The sequence below is a fragment of the Phasianus colchicus genome, chromosome 2, assembly GCF_987193195.1.
Source record: "Phasianus colchicus chromosome 2, bPhaCol1.hap1.1, whole genome shotgun sequence".
Lineage (NCBI taxonomy): Eukaryota > Metazoa > Chordata > Aves > Galliformes > Phasianidae > Phasianus > Phasianus colchicus.
Window position 1 is genome coordinate 37,366,369 of NC_143437.1, and position 24,660 is coordinate 37,391,028.

Consider the following 24,660-nt stretch of genomic DNA (forward strand, 5'->3'; position numbering starts at 1 on the left):
TTTCACAACTGAAACAAACAAAAGCAGGAAAACAAACAATAGCCCCTGCAAAATATGAAATACATCCTGACAACGCACAAACCAGAATTTCAAAACAAGAAACCACTGATGAGCAGCAGATTTTTAATAATAGCTACATAAAAACTTTACTTCAAAGAGTATCAGAACACTTTACAAGTAATGGGACAGCTTATATTTCCTCAGTGTCTTACCAGCTGACTAAAAGTTAGCAATTCATTAGTATAATTCTCAGAAATTTCAGTGAGAAAGTTCCAAACTAAACCTAATAAAAAAATAGAAAAAAATAAGGTAAAATCTTGTTTGCGCATTTTAAGCTTTCCCTCCTGCATGCTATCTTCTGGGTGTGTGGATTAACATTAATGTATTCCAGTGATGATTATTTCAGTTTCTATAATGCTCTACTTCAGAGGCAAAAGCTTTCCTATTTACCTGAAAAAGGAATTCTGCCAATGGCAATAAAACAGAACAGACCTGCACCTGCTATGTCAGCCTAGTCATCTAAATTAAGAACTCCCAGTTTATTTAATATATACTCATATTCCAATCAAAAGTAAGCAGCAGGCCTAACCTCCCTTTTCTTCAGGTTCTATCAAAAAGCAAAAGCACTTGAACAGAAGGTTAATGATGACTGTGCAACAGTTCAGTAACCAATTGTCTAAGAACACCTTAATTTGATTCTAGGTGATGCACTATTGATAGTAGCAGCCCAGTTTATTAGAAAGAAAGATACTTTATCATCCATTTTGATAGAAACAGATAAAGTAAACAAACAGAGCATAATCCTATAGTGGCACTGTATCATCAGGTACATATTTTTTTTAAACAAACATTACCACAATAAAACCATCACCATTATTTGTCAACATCTGAATTTCACAAAGCAGCATAGCAAATAACACAAACGTTGCTGTAAGTTGAAGTGCAACTTCATTATGTAGATTCTGTAGTCAGAATCTAGTCTCTCTCTTTCAAACTAACCTCATTTTCTGCCTTTCCAAGTACGCATGGTCTACCCATTACAAATCATGATGTCTATCTATTTCAGAGAATAAACGCAGACAGTTCATTAGCAAGCTCTAACATATACACAACTTCTCAGAATACATGAGGTTAAACTTAAAGCTGTGCAAGTAAAATTAAATACATACTATCAATCTAGTTTTCCATAAAGCATACCTTCATTTGACACATTTTAAAAAAACTGTAAATGTCCAACCATGTGTACGATTATATTTATATAGAGTTCATGTGAGTACAATTGTTTATGAATACAAAACATATTTTATATATTATCCAATTATTTCCACATTTAAGGGCAAAATTTATGCTGCCCATCTGCATTCATCTCTACCTATAAATTTTACAGATCTGTTTGATGCTGCTTATTTTACATCAATTATTATGCCACAGTTCTCTACAGACACTAAGAAGACAGAAAAAAAAGGACTCTCTAAGGCCCTCTACTTAGAGTAATACCCTACCCATTTTTTTGTTTAGAAAAAAACTCCTTGTTTGTTCTCAGTACAGAAATCATAGCTAAAGAGACTTGTGAAAAAGAAGAAAAAGAATGTAATGAACCTTGCATTATAACCACAGGACCAATAAGGACGGGTAGTGATCCTGCTATTTCCTGTTTGCTAAGGCCAATAATACAAAATACATGTAGCTAATGGTTCTGATGGACTATGTGCTGCTCTGCTGAAGGAAGTAATACTGCTAACAGCTTTTAGTTACGCAAGGAATGACCTCTGCAGCCTTCTGAGCTGTCACCTACTGAAGGATAGTGTACATAAACCACTTAGCAAAGCATGACAAGGCCATTACACAATGCCCAAAACACATCCGCGGTAACACTCATACTAGATGTCAGCAAACTGTCAACACTGCTCTTCAGGATATCATAGCAGCTGCATTATTTCATTTGAATGGATCAGAGAGAACAAGGTATCAACAACAAAAAAAAAAGTTCAGCCTAACAAATACAAAATGGTAACTACTTAAAGGCAAGCTGCTAAAATGTATCCTCTATCACCCTGCTTGAACAGGATTGGAGGTACAACCCAATCAGCACAGTGCTGAACAATGATCCAGGAAAATACTAACTTCATGAAAGATAATAGCACCATGATGTCTATATGACCATCTCTAAGACAAGAGATGGTCATATAGACATCATGGTGCTATTATCTCTAAGACAAGAGATGGTCATATAGACATCATGGTGCTATTATCTTTCACACTGGGGAATCATTCTGAGGAATCAACTTTTTACAAGGGCAGACAGTAAGAAGACAAGGGGGAATGGTTTTAAGCTCAAGGAGGGGAAGTTTAGATTGGATGTCAGGGGGAAGTTCTTCACAGAGAGAGTGGCGAGATGCTGGAACAGGCTGCCCAGAGAGGTTGTGGATGCACCATTCCTGGAAGTGTTCCAGATCAGGTTGGATGGAGCCATGGGCAGCCTGGTCTTGTACCAGAACTGGAGGTTGATGATCTTGTCTGTTCCAGGCGGATTGGAACTTGATTATCCTGGGGACTCTTTTCAACCCAAGCCATTCTATGATATTCAGAATGCTACCCATTCTACCCTTTAGAATAACAGAACCATATTCATATGAATATGCATGTTAATTTTTAGAAGTTACCACAGTAGTATTTCCACATACAAAATACATTTGCAAAAACAAAAAGTTTGTCTGCTATTTGTTCTATTCCAACGACATCATAGTACTGTATTTCAGCACCTGATAAAAGAAATAATAGTCTTAAGCAAATAAATACCAAGCACATGTATCTGGAGAAAACAAGGAAAAAGGGAAAGAGAAATGGCTACAGAGATTCTCCCCTCTACTATCACACACATTCCCCACCTTCCCAAAGGAGATATCTTACTTAGAAGTAGTTGCTCCTCCAATCAACAAAGGAATCTTTATTGCCAATCTCTCCATTTCTTTGGCGACAAATATCATTTCATCCAAAGATGGGGTGATGAGACCAGACAGACCAATAATATCTATTTAAAATTTACAAACATATACATATAAAAGGTTTAGGAAATCCTGTAAAAATTTATGCATCATTTTAAAGTGGAAGTCTTTAATTCCTACCTTCATGCATCAGATAGAAAACACTGAGATAGAAAGCATGGTAATGTTTTCTAGATTAGACATTACCTAAATCAGAAAGCTTTCCAAGAAAGAAAGTGATTCTGAATCCTCAGTTTGAGAGATTTCTCAGTCTTCACAGCTGCTGAATACCCACTGCTCCAGTTTCACAATAAACATACAATATTTCTGATTAGCAAACTTCAAACCTCATAGGCTGAGAACTCTGCTCTTAGAAACAGCAAATGCTTTCCAATTTCACCACTTGTGTTCCACACAAATCATCTTTTACAAGACTGTTTCACAACAACTGTAACTCAGTTCAGAAACCTCAATTTTTTTTCACTAGAATAATTCATTCTACTTCCCTTGCTTTGGTAAGGCCAAATTCTTATACTGATTTAAAACCCAACATGAAGTCAGTCAACCTTTCCAAATTTCCATTTATCCATGTGTAAAACAAATACTAAACAACAAATACTAAAACATCTCTGCAAGTAGAGTTGTCCTTTTAATGCAGGTTTTCAGTTCCTTGGGCTAAATTTCATGGAAGAGCCAAATACTAAATAGTTATTACTGTTAATAAAGTTTTGATTTACCTGAAGGTAGTCTGATAAAATAATAGGCAGCACAGAAATGCAATGAGCAGGGGAAAAAAAAAAAAAAAAAAAAAACAACAACAACAAAAAAACCTGAAAAAAGCAGAGAGCAAGGTCTGAAATTAAATAATTCAGGAGTACTAATGAAATCTCTCTATACCTGCTTTGTTCTCAACAGCAGCTCTCAATATCTTATCACATGGAGTCATGACTCCTAAATCAATAACTCTGTGAAAAGAAGTGAGATGATAAGATTCTTTTAAAGACTAGTCAGATGGTTCTGTCAAAGGGCAAACACATATTGCTCTTACTATGAACAGCTTATTGGAGTTAAAATGAAGATTACTTTTTGTTTGTTTCTCTCCACACAACTGTCGGGAGTTCTAATATAGAAACACCTATGAGTCTGGAAAAAGTTTCAATACACTAAAGTTACTAATGACACAGTAGATAAGAAAATTGTGGGTTTTTTGGTGATTAAATTTTTTTCTTTGAGGTCATTCAGGCAACACTTATACCTTATGTCAGGAACATGAACTGACTTACTTTGTTGTTGCTTTTTTGTCGTGCATTTTATTAAGTGAGACACGACTACTTTTTTGCTAGCACTCTATTCCTATTAGCCCAAGCCATCATCAAAGTTTCTACCTATTTCCCACTCCCCTGCTTCAAGTGAGCCACGCAAGCCTGCTGGCTTCATTCAATCTCACTCGTATTCATGGTGACAGAAAACACCACTCCTTAAGCTTTAAAAAAAAAAAAAAAAGTTGGAAAAAAAAACAATTTCAAGAAGTAATGAAACAGGGTATGCTGCATATACACAATGCTTTTACTTCCCTCAGTGCTTTGTGTTTTAAAATGGTGAAATTATCTTCGCTCTCTTTTAAAGAACAAGTCAAAAAGAAAACAAAATGAATGAATGACAAGACAGAGTTCCAGAGCATTCAGGTCCACACAACAATGGACAGAGGGCTCTGACAGAAATATGACCATTCGTTCCAACACTGCTATCAATCCTGCTGTATGCACACAGGCCTTGAAAGTACTGACTTTTCTTGAAGTTTCACTTTTTGAAGCTCAGAATTAAAATCTCATCTCTTATTTAACAAGATATACCACAGTGAGTTTTTAAAACCTTGTAGTTGACAAACAACTTGAAAAACATACCAAGATTTCCTTTTTTCCCAGCACACCACAAAACACACACAAGCAGTCTCGCCTACTGGAACTGTCCTGTCTGGTTTCTCCAGATAATACACTTCTATGTTTAAGGCTTTATACATATGCTTAAGTAATATTACATGCAACACTTAATTCTCCCATTTACTTTTCAGTTTAATATTAAACTGTATTCATCTCAGATGGCAATTTCTTAGGAAAAAGGAATTACAGAAAGATGCTAAGGTCCCTCTTGCCCCCACGTTTGTAATAACTGGTACGATCTTTGTTCCTTGTCACAGCTACAGGAAGGAAGAAAAGTTCCTAATATATGCCCATCTCTAACTATTATCTCCACAGCTTCAGTAGGCCTAGTATACTAATTATCTAGCTTTTTACAGTTATGCTCCTAACTACTCAGTTTTAGTCTCTTTACCTGAAGTTGTTGCATCCCAGAACGACACCCACAATGTTCTTGCCAATATCATGTACATCACCTTTCACAGTTGCTAGTACTATTGTACCATTATAAGGATCCTGAAAGTTGAACAAACGGCACAAGAATTCAATTACTGAGAAGCTTCAGTATTCTCTCAATATTAGCAGAAGTTATATAATCAATATTAACAACTACTTCATAAGATGCAGGTAATAAGAACTTGCACAAGACGTGTTCATGCAAACTGATTGCATGTTTTTCAAAACTGTTAAGAAAAATTACACAAACAACACCATTTACAAGAAAATCAGACCTGGATAGCATTCGGTGTAGTGCAATAACTGGAATCGTATAAAGTACTTCTGTTTCAAGTGCAAAACTCACCAATAAATATTTTAAATATTTAAAACAATAGGGTACGAATGTTCACAATCATACATCTGCTCATGCATCAAGGGCAATCTTTCTTCAATGCAATGCTGAGCAGAATGAGAGGAACTCCATGAGAGGAATCAGGAGAAGCAGAAAAGACTAACTCTTAATGCAACATAAACAGCAAGAGACATTTCAGTGCAGTGATCAGGCTACTTCAGACTGCCCAGTTTGAACAAATGCTTTGGAAAAAGAATCTCCTTGAACGGAACGCGTACTGTCTGACAGAACGTAAGTTAGGTGGCACTCAGCCCTGACAAAGGGTCCTGCCAAAAGTGTAGTAGTGAAATTCCTCTACAATCCTCCAGTAAGACATGGGTCTTTGTGATACATTTTTAGAGGTCTAATTCACACTGTCATTTGGAGCAGCTCCAGCCATGTTTGCATTGATGCAGGATGAAATGCCAGTAGCGGACTACCTGATTTGCACAGAATTTAAATCAAGTGGAAACCTGAGCACCTTGAATTTGAAAATACCTACCAGCCCACTAGAACGTCACCTTCTTTGCAGAGGGCCAAAGCATATTAAATTCCTTGACACTATAAATTTTCTGGGGTGACTTTATATAGAGTGATAATAGCATTTACCATTTCCCTTGGTCCTAACACAATTAGTTGGGACATTGGGAATCCTTATCAATGCTGCTGCTTACTGAAAATATACCATCTCCCCAGTGCTCCCATTTTACAGAAGAACACAGAACTACAAATGCAAAATGCAGGCAAGTCAGCCATCTCTATACAGAAATGCAAATTTTTGCAGCTGAAAATAAGTTGCTGGAATGTAAGAGAAAGGTTGGGAAATAAATTAACCAAACATTGGGAGATCAAAAAATGTTGCCCCCAAGAACTGCTGATGATTTAACTAGTGACTGATATGCAAGTAAAAACATTGCCTATGAGAAGAATGAATATGTGAGCTGAGCAACAAACAACATGGGCCAGAGCACACAGTATTTCAGCACTTTGAATAAACCCTACTTAGGGCACATTGTGTTTTCAACTGTCTCAAGCAAGAAGGTCCTCAAGTTCTGGGCACATATCCAAAATGCTTCTTTTTTTAATCTTGATAGAGATCCACAGCCACAGCTATTTATCCTCAAATGTAGCTATCAACACAATGCATTTCCTGGCAGTGTGGGACTAAAACCATCCTGGAGGTTACAGTAGCCTGGGTAACATTAGACAGATCAGCTACCAGAGTCTGCAAGTCATTTTCTTCCCAATCCAAATCTAAATTTGGGGATAAATACAGCTGTTTTTTTTTCTCTCCAGTGACAAAAATACTCACAAAGAAAGACTAAACCCTTGCCCAGCAGAATGTGGAAGAAGCAAAATGACAGGGGCTCTACTTTTTCCCTCCTGTCCCCCTCAAGCACACACAGTGACTCACAATCTCTTGTGGTATTTTTAAAGGACCTCCTAGATTCCACTTATAACATGTCACTCAGAGAATTAAGTGCCAGTAGGTCCTAGTCCAGTGCCCAGGATGGCAATACGGTAACAAATTTCACTGATTCCAAACAGCACCAGAACAAACCAGAAGGTACCAAATACCAGCATTGTTATCTGAATTAAATTAAGGAACAGCACAAGCGGGAAAGAGATGACACACAGAAAGGTGACTCATGACAAGAGAACAGATCTGCTTAAGATGTTAGAGAGAAGACACTGTCTTTACATGCAGAAAAGACTATGCTTCCTTTGAGATTAGTGGGGTTTGATTATCAGGTTGTTTTTCTTTCTAAAATATTAGTTGGACTCATTACACTTATCATTCAACAGGTTCACAGCAAATGGAAAGACATACAGTAAGAATATTTGAAGGGAGGAATAAGAAACCACTCAAAAATCCAGAGAAGAAAAGCCAAAGAAAACACACAAATATCACCTTTTCTCTAGACTCAGCCATTCTTCTTTCTTATTTGTGTTAAACACCAGATTATGATAAAAGCTACTGCCTCTGAGAACTCACGAAGACAATGTAATGTTCCACAGGACAAAAGAAAAGTTGCTGCACAACATAAATTTGACAGTCAGACAAAGGCAAGAGTAGAAGAATATTTAACCAATATTAAATCAGTAAAACTGCACCTATAATTACAGTATAGCAGACATGAGTATTTTAAGACTTTGCTTATTTCTTCTGAACTTTTCTACTGCACAGAATCTTGCTAGTACAGAGAAAGAACAGATGTCCTATATCTTCATTTTCCAGTGTTCCCATCACACATTCCATCAATCAAATCTGGAAGAAGGCACTTGTAGCATATGCTCAGATAATTAATACAACTTTTCTCAGAGAGTAATCATCAGTTGTTGCCTGTCAAATAGGAGATGCTATAAAGGAAAGCCTACAAGAATCAGAAAATAATTTGGTAACCTACATTAGCAAAGTCACCAAAGTAACTAAGATGATTTATAAAATGTAAGAATAACATTAGGGGAGGGAGAGAGATGTGATAGGACAGGATAGGATTCGAGATCAACTTGATACATTCAGTAAGCTTTCTAAAATCAATAAGATAAAATTCAGTAACTGTACTACAAACATGAGACAGTGGCTTAAAAAAAAAAAAAGGGTAGAAAGAAAATGTAAAACAGACAACAGTTTGCAAAAAATTTAAACACAATACATGTTAGAGGGCAAAATTGGTATTCAAAGTCAATACAAGACTACAAAGCCCACTGCCAGATATTTTGTTTGGCACTGGCAAAGTCTCAGGTAAACACAGAGCTGGTTGGTTGGGTGCCCTACAAAGCCTCTCCATATCATAAGTCACTGAATAAAAGCTCTTAACTTCCATAGGCAATATATTGTAATGCTTTAGTATCATTAAGGCATTTTGTTTCCTCCGCAGCCTAACTTAAATATCTTTACACTGAAATTTAAGATCCTTTTACTCTTGATAGGATGCAGAAACTTTATTTCTTCAGTCTCTACAGGTACATCTAACATACCAAGATTGCATGGTATTTTGTTGCCTTCAGACTTCATACACAGGTCAATGCCTCCCAACTTTCACTGAAGATTTCACTGTCTGCACTTCTGGATCGTTCTTATTGGTCTCTTTTGAGATGCTTTTACTGGTTAACGTATTTGAAAACTTGATACTGTCCTCCCTATCCTGTCCTATCAATGAGCTGGGAGGAGCAGAAAATTTTGTACATTCTACTCTGTTGGTTTGTTTGTTTGTTTCCCAGTCATATGACACTGTTGATTTACCTGCTATTTGCAACAACCACGATTCTTTCTCTGGGAACTTACTACCTACTCAGTTATTACCTGCCTTTTATTTGTGTCAGTTGAGTATTTCTGCTTCCGTATTATTACTTTGTATATTTACTGTATTATATTACAAGTAGCCTTCAGAAAGAGGGAGCAATGATCACATGAAAAGACAACTAACTTTTCATAAAGCACTTGTTATCCACAGCTTGATCATAGCAACACATACAGTGAGCATACTATTCTATCATAACAAAAGGTCTTGCATCATATCTTAAAAAAAATATACATATACATATATATATATATATATATATATATATATATATGTAGTTTGGTTAGTTTATCTGAGAGAATGGTCAGAGGGAAGTTCTGAGTAAAGGGAAACATGGGCATGAGCAGTAAAAGCCATTGGAAAAATTTGCCACAATCAATGCTAAAAATAGAAGATATAAATAATACTAGAATTAAATGTCTACACAAATGCAAAAAGTAACAACAGAATTAAGGGCCTACAAAAATTTGTGGCATCTTCCAGTACACTCTGACAACAGGTTAGGCATGTACCAAGTAGAGCTTCAGAAAATCTGCACTTCATGAACTGCAGACCAACTTCAAATTAGCCAAGATTGTCAGTTTTTATATGGTTGGAACAACTCTACAGCATAAAAGCTGAGTAAATGTTAACAAAAAATAATTTCAGTTTTTGAAATTGCATATTATAAAAGAGTTACTAAACAAAGGACTGCATCTTGCCTCTTCCTCTGAGCTGCCTTGTTTGGCTCTCCTTTCTTCTCTTTCTTTTTCCATGTAAGGAATAAGATGGCTAACTGCTTTCTTCATAACTCGAGCAGACTTTATCACCTGCATAGATAAATGGAAGAAGAAAAAAAGAAGAGGGGAGAAAAATCAATAGTAAAGATAAAATACAGGAATACCCTAAAATCCATTCACACAACAAAACTTTTTTTGCAAACCTAGATTCCATCTTGGCAGAGCACTGTTAGGTAATAGGCTGCTGGCTGTGAAATCTCTTTGATCGCTCACAACAGAATGAGAAGCTACAAACAGGCCCAGATTTAGGTACTAAGCATGACAGCCTGCTTGTAATCAAATGATATTTTACTTGGATCTTTTTTCCCCCCTTTGCTCTTTATCATGGGCCCAGATTTAAGACTACATTTTAAATAAGCAAAAAGCCTCAGAGAGAAAGGGAAGAAAAATGCAAAGCTATATAAAAAAGAAAAAAATCAAGTTCCAAAGTACAAAAGAAACAGGGCAACTTTCTGTCAGTATCTGAATTTTCACAATTCAAGTACTATGTCTGAAAAAAGAAACAGCATAGAATGTTTTGGCTACAATTTACAACGTTAGTTTTTGCCAAATTTGAAAACACATTAAATAACATTCTCCTTACCTGAGGCAGAAACATCTTCCCAGCACCAAAAAGATCACCAACAATTTTCATGCCATTCATCAGAGGCCCTTCAATTATATTTAGAGGTCTAGGGTATTTTTCCTGATTTAATCTCGCTTCTTCTGTATCTGCAGTGACATACTTCTCTATACCCTGTGTAAGAAAAAGAAAAGCTTTTATCTTTCAAAAAAAAAAAAAAAACCAAACTTATATTTAGCTGCCATCATACGAAAAAAAAAAAAAAAAACACCACAAAACCCAAAACAAAACAAACAAAAAAGCCACAATGAACATACAAAAAATAACCGCAGGTATTTCTAGACTTTAAGAGTAACTCAAACGTGTAACTACAATAAGTTTTTTACCAAGCAAAAGACTATAGTTCTGGGGAACCAAGTTATTCCAAGTAATAATGTCCAGTATTAGTGGGTTTGTTTTTCTGAACCATATCATAACAGAACCACGCATCATGCATTTACATTAAAAGCTCCCTCAGCACAAGTGCAACTCAGTGCAGTTTTGTTAAACCACACACACAAAAAAACCTCTATCAGAAACAAACAACAACAACAAAAAAACAATCCTAAACCACCCAAAGCATGTTCTAACACCAGCAGAATAAGACTTTAAAAGTCACAGGCATCAAGTTCTGAAGTTTAAAGAAAAATCACAGTAATTCTTTGTTCATTACTTTATTTAATTGGTATTTATTCTTAATAATTTTTAAAACAATAGCAGCTGGGAAGTTTTTAAGACAAGAGTAGTCCTTATAGAATAGGAGCTGAAATTATACATCTCTAAAAGCCATGGACCATTTGCTTGGGTAGGACAACCTTCTGCACATACCTTTACAAGAGCATATTCCAGTCTTTCCTCCACAGTGCTGTTCCGCCATTCATCAGTCTGTATCACTTTTTTTCCTCCTTGGGCATGATTCTGAACAGAAAAAGACTTCCACAGGAGCTTATCAGCACAAAAACTACATCTATGGATTCCACTTTTAAAGAAATGGAGATAACTAAGTACTGACCCACAAAATAATTTCAGATTATTCTGAAGTGTTTCTTGTTCATATATACATGCAAACACACTGCAAACACGTGATGTATTTCAAACAATTTGTACGTTTATAACCCAGAGAGTACAGACCTCAGCAAAGATGCAAACAAGGTGGAAGTGAAGGTGTGGAAAGGGAAGAGTTCTATTAACTTTCACACTCCTAAAAATGATGAAATTACTAATCCTGGGGGTTTAAATTATGGGAATATAATTTACATTGATTTCTGACCCACACATGACACTTCATTTTAAAATCCTAATTAATTTGGCACAATTCAGTTACTGCTTTGATAGTTTATATTAGTCCATATCACAGATGCATTTTCAATCTGAAGATCTGCAGAACTACTGTTTGTCATGCATATATATAGGTGGGCTCCACTCCTCACATACTCTTTGCCTCATACTCCCTATCTTTCTTCCTCTTTGCTGTGAATACAAAGGAAAGCCAAAAAGCCTCACAAAGGCCCTCATGCAAAGAAGCTCACAAGTACCTATCTGAAGTCTTTTGGCCCCAATTAACTCCTATACCTTTGAGTGCTCATAAGCAATTTTTTAAAGATAAAGCCATGAGGAAAAAAAAAAAAAGTCAAGGAAGTAAGATCTCACTCCTAAGAACAGAAATCAGAACAAGTTTTAATTTTATCAGATGTTAGCTAACTTCACAGCTTCTCATTACCAAGTCTTATTTGCTCCTAGGTCCAGTTTGTCAAAACAGAATGAAAGAATATGTTCATCAGTGAGGTGGTAGAGTCCATATCCTTAGATATATTAAAATCCAACTGGACACATCACTGACCAACCTGCTCTTGCTGATTCTGCTCTGAGCAGGGACATTGAACAGGATGACCTCTAGAGGCCCCTTCCCACTTCAGCCCTTCTGTTATTCCATGAAAATGTACAAACTGCTCCTGAACTTCTAGCCAGATATTTCAGCAAGGGAACCATTTCAACTTAGAAATAACCCTCAGAAATGTGGGTTGGACATACAGAGACTAGACCAGAGACAGCGGCCAAAAGTACATGCAGATAATTAAAAACATGATTACGCTGCATGCCAAAGATATAAAAAAAAAAAGAGTTTGGCGGTGTAACTGCCATAATAGCCATAAATGAGACACTTCTGTTTGAAAACGCTTACAGCTACACACTTTATGGAAAAAAAAATTTCATCTCAAAGTTCAGATGAAAATTGATAACCTAAATTTGCAAGGATTAAGTTCTTCACTCTCCCTGAAGGCCTAACATTCAAGCAGCTGATAAGGTACATTACCATTACCCAAAGAAACTAGGAGAAAACTTCACTGGCATTCTATTAGAGGTATGATACTTGAAATAGGACTGCATATTCTATGTTCTTTATGCAGAATAACCTACAGTAATTGGAAATAAAAATAATATCTGCATTTTCTGACTAGTGAATACTATTTTGTGTTAAGAGAAAGCCTTTAGACAAATTATGAACACCATATAAAATTACCTAAGCACAAGGGATAGGGAGAGTATTCTTGTAGTGATTTTAAAAATGTGGTCATTTTTCCTAAAAAGCAGGCACCGTAGTGTAAACTAAGTACCAAATGAAGCCATGCACAGAAGTGATACTACCAGGAAATGAAGTGGACACTTGCACACTTAAGAGCTACTTGACCCAGAGAGATTTTTGCTGTAGTTTCTATTCAGAAAAGGATTTCACCAGTTATCCTATGTCTTATAAGCTGGAAGTCTTCAAGTGTTTAATTCATGTCTTTTACCAACACTACCATGACAGGATCTCAAAATTACCTAACAGCTGATCCTCACTGACATAAGTAACTTGAACTGGAAGCCAGGATCTTCACCTTTTACATATACTCCAAGCAAGATATCACCACTAGTGAGATAGGTTTACTCTCTGCCTCTCACAGCACACTTTCCAATTATGCTCCAGCTCCACAATTTGATTTGACTGTGGGTTGGCCATTTCCAATTTTATTTTCTTGGATCTTTTAGGGCAACTGTAAGCCCATCCGATTTTAATCTGTTACAGAGTTCACGTTTTATTCTATACTAACAACACAACTACTTGTAGCATCATCAGGAACTTCTAATACTCATCTTTGGATTGACAGACATGCATTTCAGAGGCTCATCTACCTATTGCCAGCATTAAAGCCCAGGTGTTAAGCTAACAACTATCCAACACTTAAAATTTGAAGTTACCTGAGCATAACGTAGAAGCTTCTCTGTCGCATCAGGATCTTTGTTCCAGATTAGATTCTCACATAACTGTAGCAATTCCTTGTGGATGTCATCATACACCGGCAGATTCCCAGCATTCACAATTCCCATATCCATGCCACACTAAAAAACAAAACAAAACAAACAAAAAAACCCACCACCGTACAGGAATTCCCCCAAACAGAGCAGTCAGACGCAGCACTGCATTTGCCAAGCACAAACATATGGAAGCCAACACATGTCATACCCGAATTGCATGGTATAGGAATACCCCATGCATCGCTTCTCGAATGGCATCCATTCCTCGAAAGGAGAAAGACAGATTGGAAAGACCCCCACTTATTCTGACACCTGGCAGTGTTTCCTGTGGGAATTGCACACAGTGTTTTAGAAAAAGGCTTTCCAAAAAGGAAACTTAAGCACAGCATTCGGTCCATAAAAGAGCTGGGCACCTCAGTGATGATGCACTGGCTATGCACCCTCTTCCCTGTTCCAGATCCTTCTAATTATTCGAAGTCATGAGAGCAGTTAAAATATCTGTAGGAAAAGCTACAAACAAAAAGGAAAGATCTACTCCAGCTACATGTAAATAACTACCATCATTCTCATTGGTACTATTCTAAATGCACAGGTTGTCCTCAGCAGCATTCCAGACGTCCCCCTAGCAGAACTACTGTGGCTCTCCCACTCCCCTGACATGCCTCTCCTCTTGAAACAGGAGGGGGTGACAAAATATCCTGTGGAGGTGTTCAAACCCTAGACTGCTGCTGACAGAGCATCTTCAGACTGATCTAGTTGGCTACTTAGCTGTATTCAGGTGGTTTTCTTCATTACTGTTCTTTCCTACACAAATTTTAGCTAAATAAAAGGTCAGGTACTGGCAGAAACCCGCACACAGTAACTGAAATTATGTTAAAAGGACAACCTTTGCAAGCCTTCAAAGAAATCCTTTGGCTAGAACAATGAATGTGATTATTACTTTCTTTAATTAATGTAGTATATTTACATTAAAGTTAGCAAATTGAAAAATATTATTCAAAATGTTCAAAACTCTTTTGGAAATACAGCAATACTGGGAACTGGCTCCACTCCAGGTGAATAGTCCCCTTGGTAATTTAAAATGGCTGTTATTTGCAGTGATGATTTTTGTTGGTGGTGCTGGTAGTCTTTGTTTGCTTTCCTTTTAAATAACCTCAATAGAATACTTTGAGTTAAAATAAACTTAAAACTCACTTTTAAGGTTTTAGTAGCATTGATAAAATTAATGGCATATAGGTTATGTTCTTCCATTCCAGTCCCTATGGTCAAAATATTAGGGTCAAATATTATATCATTTGGATTGAAGTGTACTTTTTCCACAAGGAGATGGTATGCTCTGGAGCAGATTGCAATCTTGGTTTCTGTTTCTGTTGCCTGGTGAAGAAAAAGAATTCTGATGTGAAAGTTACACACAGCACAAAATATAAAGCCTGCCAGAAATCATTTACAATTAAACTGGCTCAAGAGTACAGAATCCCAGTCGCAACATCATAAGCATTAGAAAACAAACACACACAAGTATTTATTTTTTTTTTTTTTTACTAAAGAGACCATTAATACCCCACATTCATTTAGAGCTTTGATTGAACTTGCTGAAAACAATTTTGCTCCTATTCCATCTGATGTGAAGTTTAATATGTGTTTTTTGAAATAACTAAATGAATCCAGAGATTCCATTTGTATTCAAAACTCAGTTTCTGAACTAAAAAAAAAAAATATATGAAGAAAGGAAGCATAGTGGAAGAGCAAGAGACATATCTGTGCTAGCAGAACTATCTTTGAAGCAGAACATGAAGTTCCTCGAACATGCAACCAGTAAAACAAACAACTGTTAAGATTACATATAGACCTCTTTATATCACCTGTGCCAATGAAACAAACCAACCTTGTCTTGCAGAGGAGTAAGAAAGACATCACTCCAAAAAAAAAAAAAATGCTTTGCTGTAACACTCACCTGACCTACTTCATCAAAAGCCATGACAACCACAGCTGCTCCATACAATTTAATTTTCTTTGCTTTCTCTAGAAAGTCTTCTTCACCTTCCTTCAGACTGATGCTGTTTACAATGCATTTTCCTTGGCAGCATTTCAAGCCAGCTTCAATCACTGAAAAGTTTGAAGAATCAATGCATAGCGGCACCTATAAGGAACAGAAAGATGAACAAGTTATGAGTTTGGTGTTTCGTATCTTGTTTGCTTTATTTGGACATAAAAAAGCACGCACATTTACCAGCATTTATGAATAACAAGTTTTCAGATGGTGTTTGTAGATACCCTTTTTTTAAACACAAAACTCAGAGCAAGTTTAACTCAAGAATTTCTATGACAATTTGTTTATACTCATAACTGCTGCAAGAGCAACCTTCTCTAACTAATGAAAAAGAATTGCATATACCTAGCTGAAATTGGATACAGATTGTTAAAATCTCAGTTCCCTTCAGATGCCTTCCCTACTAAGATACCTTTCTGTTGTTGGGTGGCATCTATATCTGAGTTTTAAGCATCTAAACCGGATAACAAATCAAAATTTTCTGAAAGGCAAATTCCAACTGAAAGTGATCTCTAGCATGCTTTGGAGCGACTCCATTACAACCTTTGCAATATCAGGTTCTGAAGAAATCAAGTTACAAAATCTAGTCATTGCAGAAGGTCCATCCAGCATCCCATCATCCATATTGATGTCAAGAATCTGGGCTCCCATCTCAACTTGGGATTTGGCTACAGTCAGGGCTTCCTAAAGAAGAGATTTAAAACCAAAAAGCAGTCAGCAGAATACAGCCTACTCATTCTCACAATCACATTTCACTTCTCCACAATAAATGCATAGATCTACAAATTTTCAAAATAAAAATAAAATAGGAGTTTATAGGACAGTCCAAAAAATAATAAGGAAGTGACTTATCACATACAGCAATGTAACAAAAGTTGCTAGCATGGCACAACTGATTTTGTGCACAAAAACATGACAACATAAATTTAATGTGGCATTGATTTTAGACAGCTGGTCATACACGTAATTGAAAGAGCTAAGATTTGCATGGTAACAAGGACTTCTGATTGCACATGATTACAGGAAAACAGACTCTGTGATAGTATCGAATAAGGGCCTTCGGCATCACAAGCAATGCTCTTTTATAACACAGAGTAGTTTATTTTTGGAGGTTATTTGGCATTTTTTCCATCTGCAGAATCATCACCAAGCACTAAGAAACTAAAGCTTTCCCTTCAGACCAAGTATCCAGGACTCATCAGCTCCCTTTCTCTTTTTTGTCACTCTGTAACAGGCAAGAAAAAAAAAGTTTTACAGCTGTTCATGAATCCTAACAACCTGTTTGAAGCTTTCCATATTAAATAGGTCAAACCTGCTTCATGACTTCTGAGAGCTTAAGAATCAGACTTTCTAACAAGCAAACTAAGGCTTCAGTTTTGATTGCATCAAGAGCAGAGCATACTTTAGGGCAGAATCTCAGCTGCCAAGAAATGTTACTCTACTGCTTGTTTGAATGTTACAGTAACAATTGACACACATGAAGAATGAGCCCTCCAGTCTTCACATTCCTGCCCTTCTGTTTCAAGATACCAATTACTGTCTAAACATCTTTTTTCTGTAACAACTCCCATTTAGCATGCTGGAGTCTGTGATCAAAGTATATACAGATCAGATGCAAATAAAATGCTGACCAGATCGGAGATTAGACGGAAATAAAGAGGGCTGCACAGCACTGCAAACTATTCCAAATCCGACATATTGCGCAGGTTGGAAGTAAGAGGGATTACAACCATTTTCCTCTCCTCTGCAAATCTGCTCCTAGATACAGCACTGTATACCATATAGACTAGTCTGCTGTGTAATTTAATTCAAAATGTAAAGTCATGTTTACTGTAACACTTGTCAAAACAAACAAAAAAATCTTGTAAGACTGTTCTTGCACAATTAGGAGCCGATAAGTGCAGAAACAAAGGATACTAAGAAAATACATTATCCTTGTTTTCTTACTTTTGTAGAATGGCACTTTTTGCCAGCAAAACGAACCACTAATAACACAACACAATGGATCAATGAAAAAGGATAAATAAATTGAGAACATCATCTATTAAAATTATTGTTAAAATTTATACTTCATAGTTGCCTGCCATGATGAGTTTAGCAAACTTCCGTGATCCTGCAACATTGCAGCGTTCGCCAATATTTACAAAGTTGGTGTATGGCCCAATCCTGAATGGCTCCAGACCTTGAAAAGATATTTTTGAACATATTTGTAAAAATATAAAAGAAAACACTGCAAGAAAAACAATAGCATTCTTCTATGCTGTAAATCAGAAGTTTCTATTACTTTAATAGTGATTTCTCAGCACATCAGGGCATGCACAGGTCTACTGAACAACTGGCAATGAGATACAACAAAGCATCTTCCAGCAAACACCAAATGTTTCTGTTCTTTCTCAAGGATTCATCCAATCAACAAAACATAGGAGGACAATGGGAAATAGTTTCAAGCCAGAACAGGAAAGATTTAGATTGGATATAAGGAAGAAATTTAATACAATAAGAGTGGTGAGGCACTGGTACCAGTTACTCAGAAATGAGGTGGATGTCCTGTCCTTAAAGACACCCAAAATCAGGCTGGATGGGACTCTGAGCACCCTGATCTAGCCATAGATATCTCTGTTCATTGGACTAGATGGTCTTTAAATTCACAATTCTATGATTATAACCTGTGCAAAATAAATGACACAAAGCAATGATGCTCTGGGCTTCTGTCCATATGCAGATATACACACATCTTGTCTCAATTTCTAACTACATTATCTCATGACTAATACGACCAGAGAAAGAGCCCACTGAACTGACAGAGAAACAAGGACATCTCTTATCCAAAATCCTAAGTTCAGATAAACCAGCCAAGGAGGAACTTTGGGTAGCAGGTAACTCAGAGACAAGCAAGCTTTATGGCAGAACAGAGTAGGCTACTAGATAAAATCATGAGCCAATCATGATTTAATTTATGACAAAGTGTTTCACCTATATGGAAGGAGCTGTTTAAATTGAAGACTTTAAAGGAAGGCCTACCTTATTAACATATAGACTCAGCTTTAGCTAAAACAAAAGATGTTCTAGATCTGTGTTACTGCAATACTATCCCAGTACAAGTGTCCCCACACCCTAGGCAAGAAAGGGCAGCTGCTTCATAGCAGGTGAACAAGGATCTCAAACTCTTCCAACTCTGCCACCACCTGCAGATTACCTGATTTCTTTCAGCTTATCTTTAGTACACAGTGCAGGAAAGTTAAAGATACTCACCACTACAATGTATTTAAGATTTTCAGAGTAAAATATGCTGGCTTGATTATATTATACAAAATACAATAAGTAAGATTTAAATAAACTTGTACATTATAAGCTTGCTGGATTCGGTTAGAATCACAAACTCATAGCACCATTCCGATCAGCAGAAAGCAGTTAATTAACTTATAAAGTAAGGCTGCGTGAGTTATAAAGCCACATTCTATTTTACCTGACAGCAGCATATATCCTTGACAGAGAGAAGGTGGAACACGAGGCTTACATAATTTCACAGCTTCAGCAATTTTCCTGTGTTAGAGAAAGAGGAAAGTAAATAGGAAAGTTTTTGATTAAAATTGAACACTAACAAATACTCAACCATATATAACCATTATATACTACTACTATAAACTACTTTTATTTATATACTACTATATTAGTAGTATAGTTTATAGACTACTAAAAAACATATTATATATGTCTATACTAGACATATAATAGCACTGAAGCACACAAGACTAGTAAGCATGTTTCACTTTGTGCAGCCAAAGTCAAAAACACACTACTAGAAGATCCTATTACCACTATTTGCAGGGAACCTACAAAAATGAAGATCCATCAAATAAGGAATGCAAGATATTATGCCAATGGGAAAGTTTATGGTATTAGCACCAGCCCTCACTTCAATCACACTGACTTACTGTATTCCTAATTTATCAAGCCACGTAATTGCTGAGGGAAACAAAAAAAACAAGTGGTAAACATTGTTCTGTAGCTGAGACTTTTTTTCTCGGATGCTGGAATGACTCATGATGAGTATGAGTTATCTTTCTCTTTGCTCCAGGCAGAAGTGATACACGCTGTCCTCTACACGCCTCTCAGTTTGTTATCAGAGTAAAAATAAACCATAAGAGCCCCTTCTCTTTTAAGCCTAGGTGAAAAAGGGAAGTTTTTCCACTGACCTACTTATAGTAAGAAAGATGAGAAACACTTTCTGAGGGGCCAGGACAATCAACAGGGCTGTTATTCAACATTCCCAATCCAAATTCCAAGTTCATAAAACTGCTCAGCTTTCTGAACGATTTCCCAACAGAAAAGTAGCAACGTAGGAGCGCAAATGAATAATAAACACAGATGAACAACATTCCCAGATCTCTTGTTCATACACTCCCCCAGCACACCACTGTAATTTCTTCAACCATCAAAGGAAACCTTAAGTTTTGTTACGAGTAAGAGTGCCAGAAAGCACTCAAAGAAAGAACACGCAGAGTAATGAAGAAAAGATAGGAATTCTATTCTATCAAATGGTCAACAGGGAAGAATAATTATAGAACAAGAATTTTAGACAACAAAACAGCACAGGTATAATCTTTGTTTGAACCATGTCTCTACTTATTCTTCATGAGACATTACTAGGAAAGCCAGATTCTACTCCATGTATTGCTTTTTTTTTTCTTTTTTCTTTTTATAGTCATCCATCTTCTCAGAAAACTGTAAGAAGCCATGGAATATTGCTCCTCAGAAGCAGCATTTAATTTCCAGTGCACCTTAAGTCATAGCTCATTAAATACCTGATATGTGCTGGTGTAGTACCACAGCAACCTCCAACTATGTTGACCAAACCATCCAATGCAAAATCCTGCAAAAGGGAGGGAAACAGAGAATTTAATTTTAAGTTAATACTGGCATCTTATAAAAATACATACTTACATATATACACACACAACATATTTGTACGTATATGCACACACACACACACATATATATATACAGATATATGCTTTTTTTCTTCCCCCTAAATGTTAAGCAATTCTGAGGATCACAAGAAAAAAAAAAGTACTTGAAGAAACAAATATTATTTCTGCTCTTTAGAATTTGTTCTGAAATGTGGACACCCAGGGCTAGCCAGAAATTCCAACACCTAATTTCAGGAAACCAGACCTGAAACTGGTCTATTTTATAATGAAGCCCCAGGTAAAAACTTATATGAATATCAAAGACCACACGTACTACAGCAAAAAAGGGAATTAACATGCAATAGATACTGTGTTTTTGCAACACCAGCCACACAGTTCTGTCCTGCACTTATCAAGTAGCACTTGAAAAGATACCTTGCACTGGAACACCTCAAGCATCAGGTGTTCTACCCAAACAACTCTGTAAAACTTCACCAAGTTCATAAGAACTACTCAGCTTTTTGAATGACTCCAAAACAGGAAATTATGTAGAAGCACAAATGAGTAACATCCACAGATAAAGTTACAAGAAGGCTACTCAAATCAAAGAGAAAATAGTTTTCAGTTTCTTACTAGCTTGTCCTAACCTGGTATCTTGAATACACTGTCTATAAAGAATCAAAATGACATTCAGGGCCAAATGAGGAAAAGAAGCAGTACTGTAACGAGTATGTATCCAATATAAGCACAGAATTGTTGTCTACAAGTACATTAATTACGACATGTTCACAAGAAATATTGTATACCTTTATGTGCTTTGCAGTCACTTCTGGAGTTTCATCATAACCACCAAAAGTATTGGGAAGACCTTGAAAAATAATTTTCTTTGCATTACAACTTGTTAAAGCCCACAAGAACAGAACTACATTCCATAAAAGACATACTTTAGAAAGCTACACTTACATGAAGAGTAGAATTCCTCATCACACTTGGAATAATTACTCACAGACTATTAATCACATGAGAGAGTGTTCTAAATTCACTGTCACGGAACTAACAATAGCTATTTTAAGCAGTTTAGAAAATTGTTAAACTCCTCTTAATGGCAGGAACAGTAATTTCTCAAGGTAGTTTAAGTCTCATATATCATGAGATACAATTGTTACATTTCTTCCCCTTCTAAGTATGGCAGCACCCACACACAACACACCTGCATTGGGGTAACAGATGACGTAGGCTGTTGTACATTTTCCAATTGTTTCAATGAATGGTCTCATTTCAACCGCTCCTAAAGCGCAATTTAAGCCAATGCTGAAAGACAGAATTTAAAATACTGTTGTTTTTTTTATTATTATTATTAAAACATCAGATAAAATTACACACAAGACAAATGAATGTTAGTGGTGGAACAACTAACTCGCACAGTCATCTTCAAGAGAACTAGTCTGATCTCCCCTTTCTTTAATTACAATCTATAAAACAAACCTGTGCAAAAGGAGAACCATCAGAAACAGGAAAAGGGCAAAGTGGAAGGAGACAACTCTGAATTGAACTGGGAACAGTAAATCAAAATTTTGTTTCACAATCAAGGAGTAAAGACACAACATCCTGAAAGCAACTGCATAGAATGACAGAAGGCTTGGGTTGGAAAGGATCGAGTTCCAACTGCTAGATCAAATACTACATCAAGATTGCCCAGGGCCCCATCCAACCTGGCCTTAAGCATCTCCAAGGACGGCACATCCACAATCTTTCTGGGAAACCTGTTCCATCACCTCACCACTCTCTCAGTAAAAAAAATCCCCTGACTTCTAATCTAAAGCTTCCCTCTTTTAGTTTAAAACCATTCTGCCTTGTCCTATCAGCATCTACCTGTGTAAAAAGTTTATTTCCCTCATGTTTATAAACTTCCTTTAAATATTGGAAGGCCATGATGAGGTCTCCCTGCAGCTCTCTCTTTTTCAGGCCAAACAACTCCAGTTCTTTCAGCCTGTCTTCGCAGGAGACGTGATCCATCCCCTGGATCATCTTTGTGACCCTCTTCTGGAACCTCTTCAAAATTTCCACACCTTTTCTGTGTTAGGAGTCCCAGACTCGGATGCAGTATGCCAGCCTGGGGCCTCACGAGGGCAGAGCAGAGAGAGACAATCAATTCCCTACTGGCCACCCCTCTTAATGGAACTCAAGGTACCATTGGCCTTCCGGGCTGCTGATTTATGCTTAGTTTTTCACCCACCAGGACCCCTAAGTTATATTCAGTAGGGCTACTCTCAAGGAGTTCTTCTCCCAGTCTGTATACATATCTGGGATTACCTTGACCCAAGTGCAAAACCCTGCACTTTGTTTTGTTGAACCTCATCAGGTTCACAAGAGCCCACCTTTTGAGCTTATCAAGGTCCCTCTGGATGGCATCTCTTCCTTCTGCTTTATCAACTGTACTGCTCAGCTTAGAGTCATTATTAAACTTGCTGAGAGTGCACTCAATCCCACCATCTAAGTCATTGATAAAGATGATAAAGGGTAATTATCCCAAGATGCACCCCTGGGGGACACCGCTCATAACTGGCCTCCACCTGGACACAGATCCACTGACCACAGCCCTCTGACTGCAACCTTGCAATCCATTCCTTCTCCATCGAATAGCATACCCTTCAAATTCTCCAGTTTAGAGGTAAGGATGTGGTGGGGGAACATGTTAAAGGCTTTGTAAAAGTCCAGGTAGATGACATGAGTCGCCTTCCCTTTGTCCACCAGTACTGTCACTCCACTACAAAAGGCCACCAAATTGGTCAGGCATGACCTTTCCTCAGTGAAGCCATGCTAACTGTCTTGGATCACCCACTTGTTCCTCATGCCTTAACATGTTTTCCAGGAGTTCCATGATCTTCCTAGGCACAGAAGTGAGGCTCACCAGCCTGTAGTTCCCCAGGTCCTTCTTCCTCCACTTCCTGTAAATGGGAGTGATGTTTCCTTTTTTCATCCCTTGGGACTTTTCAAACATGATGGAGAGTGGCTTGGCAACCATATCAGCCAGCTCCCTTAGGACCCTGGGACGCATATCATCCAGCCCCACGGAATTGTACACATCCAATCTAATGAGTTGGTCACCACTCTTACAGTGGGGAGATGTTTGCTTCCCCACTTCCCACCTAGAGGTGGTAAGATTCCTGGCTCAGTGTGAAGACTGAGGCAAATAACCCATTGAGTACCTCGGCTTTCTCCATATCCATTATAGCCAATTCTCCTTTCTCATTTAGCAGAGGAGGTATGCTCTCTTTGGCCTGTCTCTTCTGACCTATGTACCTGTAGAATCCCTTCTTGTCTTTAACATTCCTTACCAAGTTCAGTTCAAACTGCAGCAACATACCTATTTGCTAAATGCAAAAGAGAACGTGTAATGAGAACAACACACTGAAAAAGAGCCATGTTCTAAGGAATATGTAAAAAAAGAAAAAAAAAACGGTTGGAAGAGCAAGAATTGCTTCAAGCCACTAACTCAATAATTCTGCTTAGAAATCATACATACATTATGTCAACTTTGAAAGACACTGAATGCATCCCCAGGACACCTCAAAGCAGCACTAAGTTTCAGCAAATGAATCCGCTCAGCACATTATCTTACATCTTAGTGATGCAAGCAGTACTACAGCTTCTGCATGACTAAAGCTCTCACAATTCTACCAACATAAGAGGTACAATCATGCTTTCCTTCATTCAGCCACACATACAAAAATGCAGTTTTTACTTAAAATGTTTGTATTGATATTAAAAGTGAAAATTTATCTTTCAGAAAGTACATAAGAGATCTTTTTCATTGCGATCCTGGTTTCTAGAAACCATCCTACAAGCACTGTAAAACTTGAAAGATGTTTACAGTGCTGCTGAAAGATGTAATAACCATCACAACCTCATCCTGAATGTTATCTCCCTCCCTTGCTCATTTCTTCCTATAAGTGATACATCAGCTTCTGTGAAAGCTAAGACTGCGG

General features: G+C 37.1%; 1 protein-coding gene across 5 annotated transcripts in view; it reads right to left on the bottom strand.

Annotated features, from left to right (window-relative positions):
- Positions 1 to 24,660, bottom strand: part of MTR (5-methyltetrahydrofolate-homocysteine methyltransferase) — a 48,681-nt gene that overhangs the window by 10,964 nt on the left and 13,057 nt on the right. For 4 of the 5 annotated variants that reach the window (XM_090135387.1, XM_031592284.2, XM_090135389.1 and 1 more), the window contains exons 9-24: positions 21,882 to 21,982; positions 21,478 to 21,539; positions 20,567 to 20,634; positions 19,228 to 19,304; positions 17,831 to 17,943; positions 16,305 to 16,445; positions 15,666 to 15,851; positions 14,906 to 15,085; positions 13,920 to 14,036; positions 13,655 to 13,795; positions 11,243 to 11,332; positions 10,397 to 10,549; positions 9,736 to 9,843; positions 5,316 to 5,416; positions 3,882 to 3,949; positions 2,911 to 3,031 (exon numbers count right to left, since the gene is read on the bottom strand). In XM_090135387.1, the coding sequence (XP_089991513.1) occupies positions 2,911 to 3,031; positions 3,882 to 3,949; positions 5,316 to 5,416; positions 9,736 to 9,843; positions 10,397 to 10,549; positions 11,243 to 11,332; positions 13,655 to 13,795; positions 13,920 to 14,036; positions 14,906 to 15,085; positions 15,666 to 15,851; positions 16,305 to 16,445; positions 17,831 to 17,943; positions 19,228 to 19,304; positions 20,567 to 20,634; positions 21,478 to 21,539; positions 21,882 to 21,982 (1,827 nt within the window). The remainder of the gene's footprint in view (positions 1 to 2,910; positions 3,032 to 3,881; positions 3,950 to 5,315; positions 5,417 to 9,735; positions 9,844 to 10,396; positions 10,550 to 11,242; positions 11,333 to 13,654; positions 13,796 to 13,919; positions 14,037 to 14,905; positions 15,086 to 15,665; positions 15,852 to 16,304; positions 16,446 to 17,830; positions 17,944 to 19,227; positions 19,305 to 20,566; positions 20,635 to 21,477; positions 21,540 to 21,881; positions 21,983 to 24,660) is intronic. The other variant, XM_090135390.1, reaches the window with a different exon arrangement.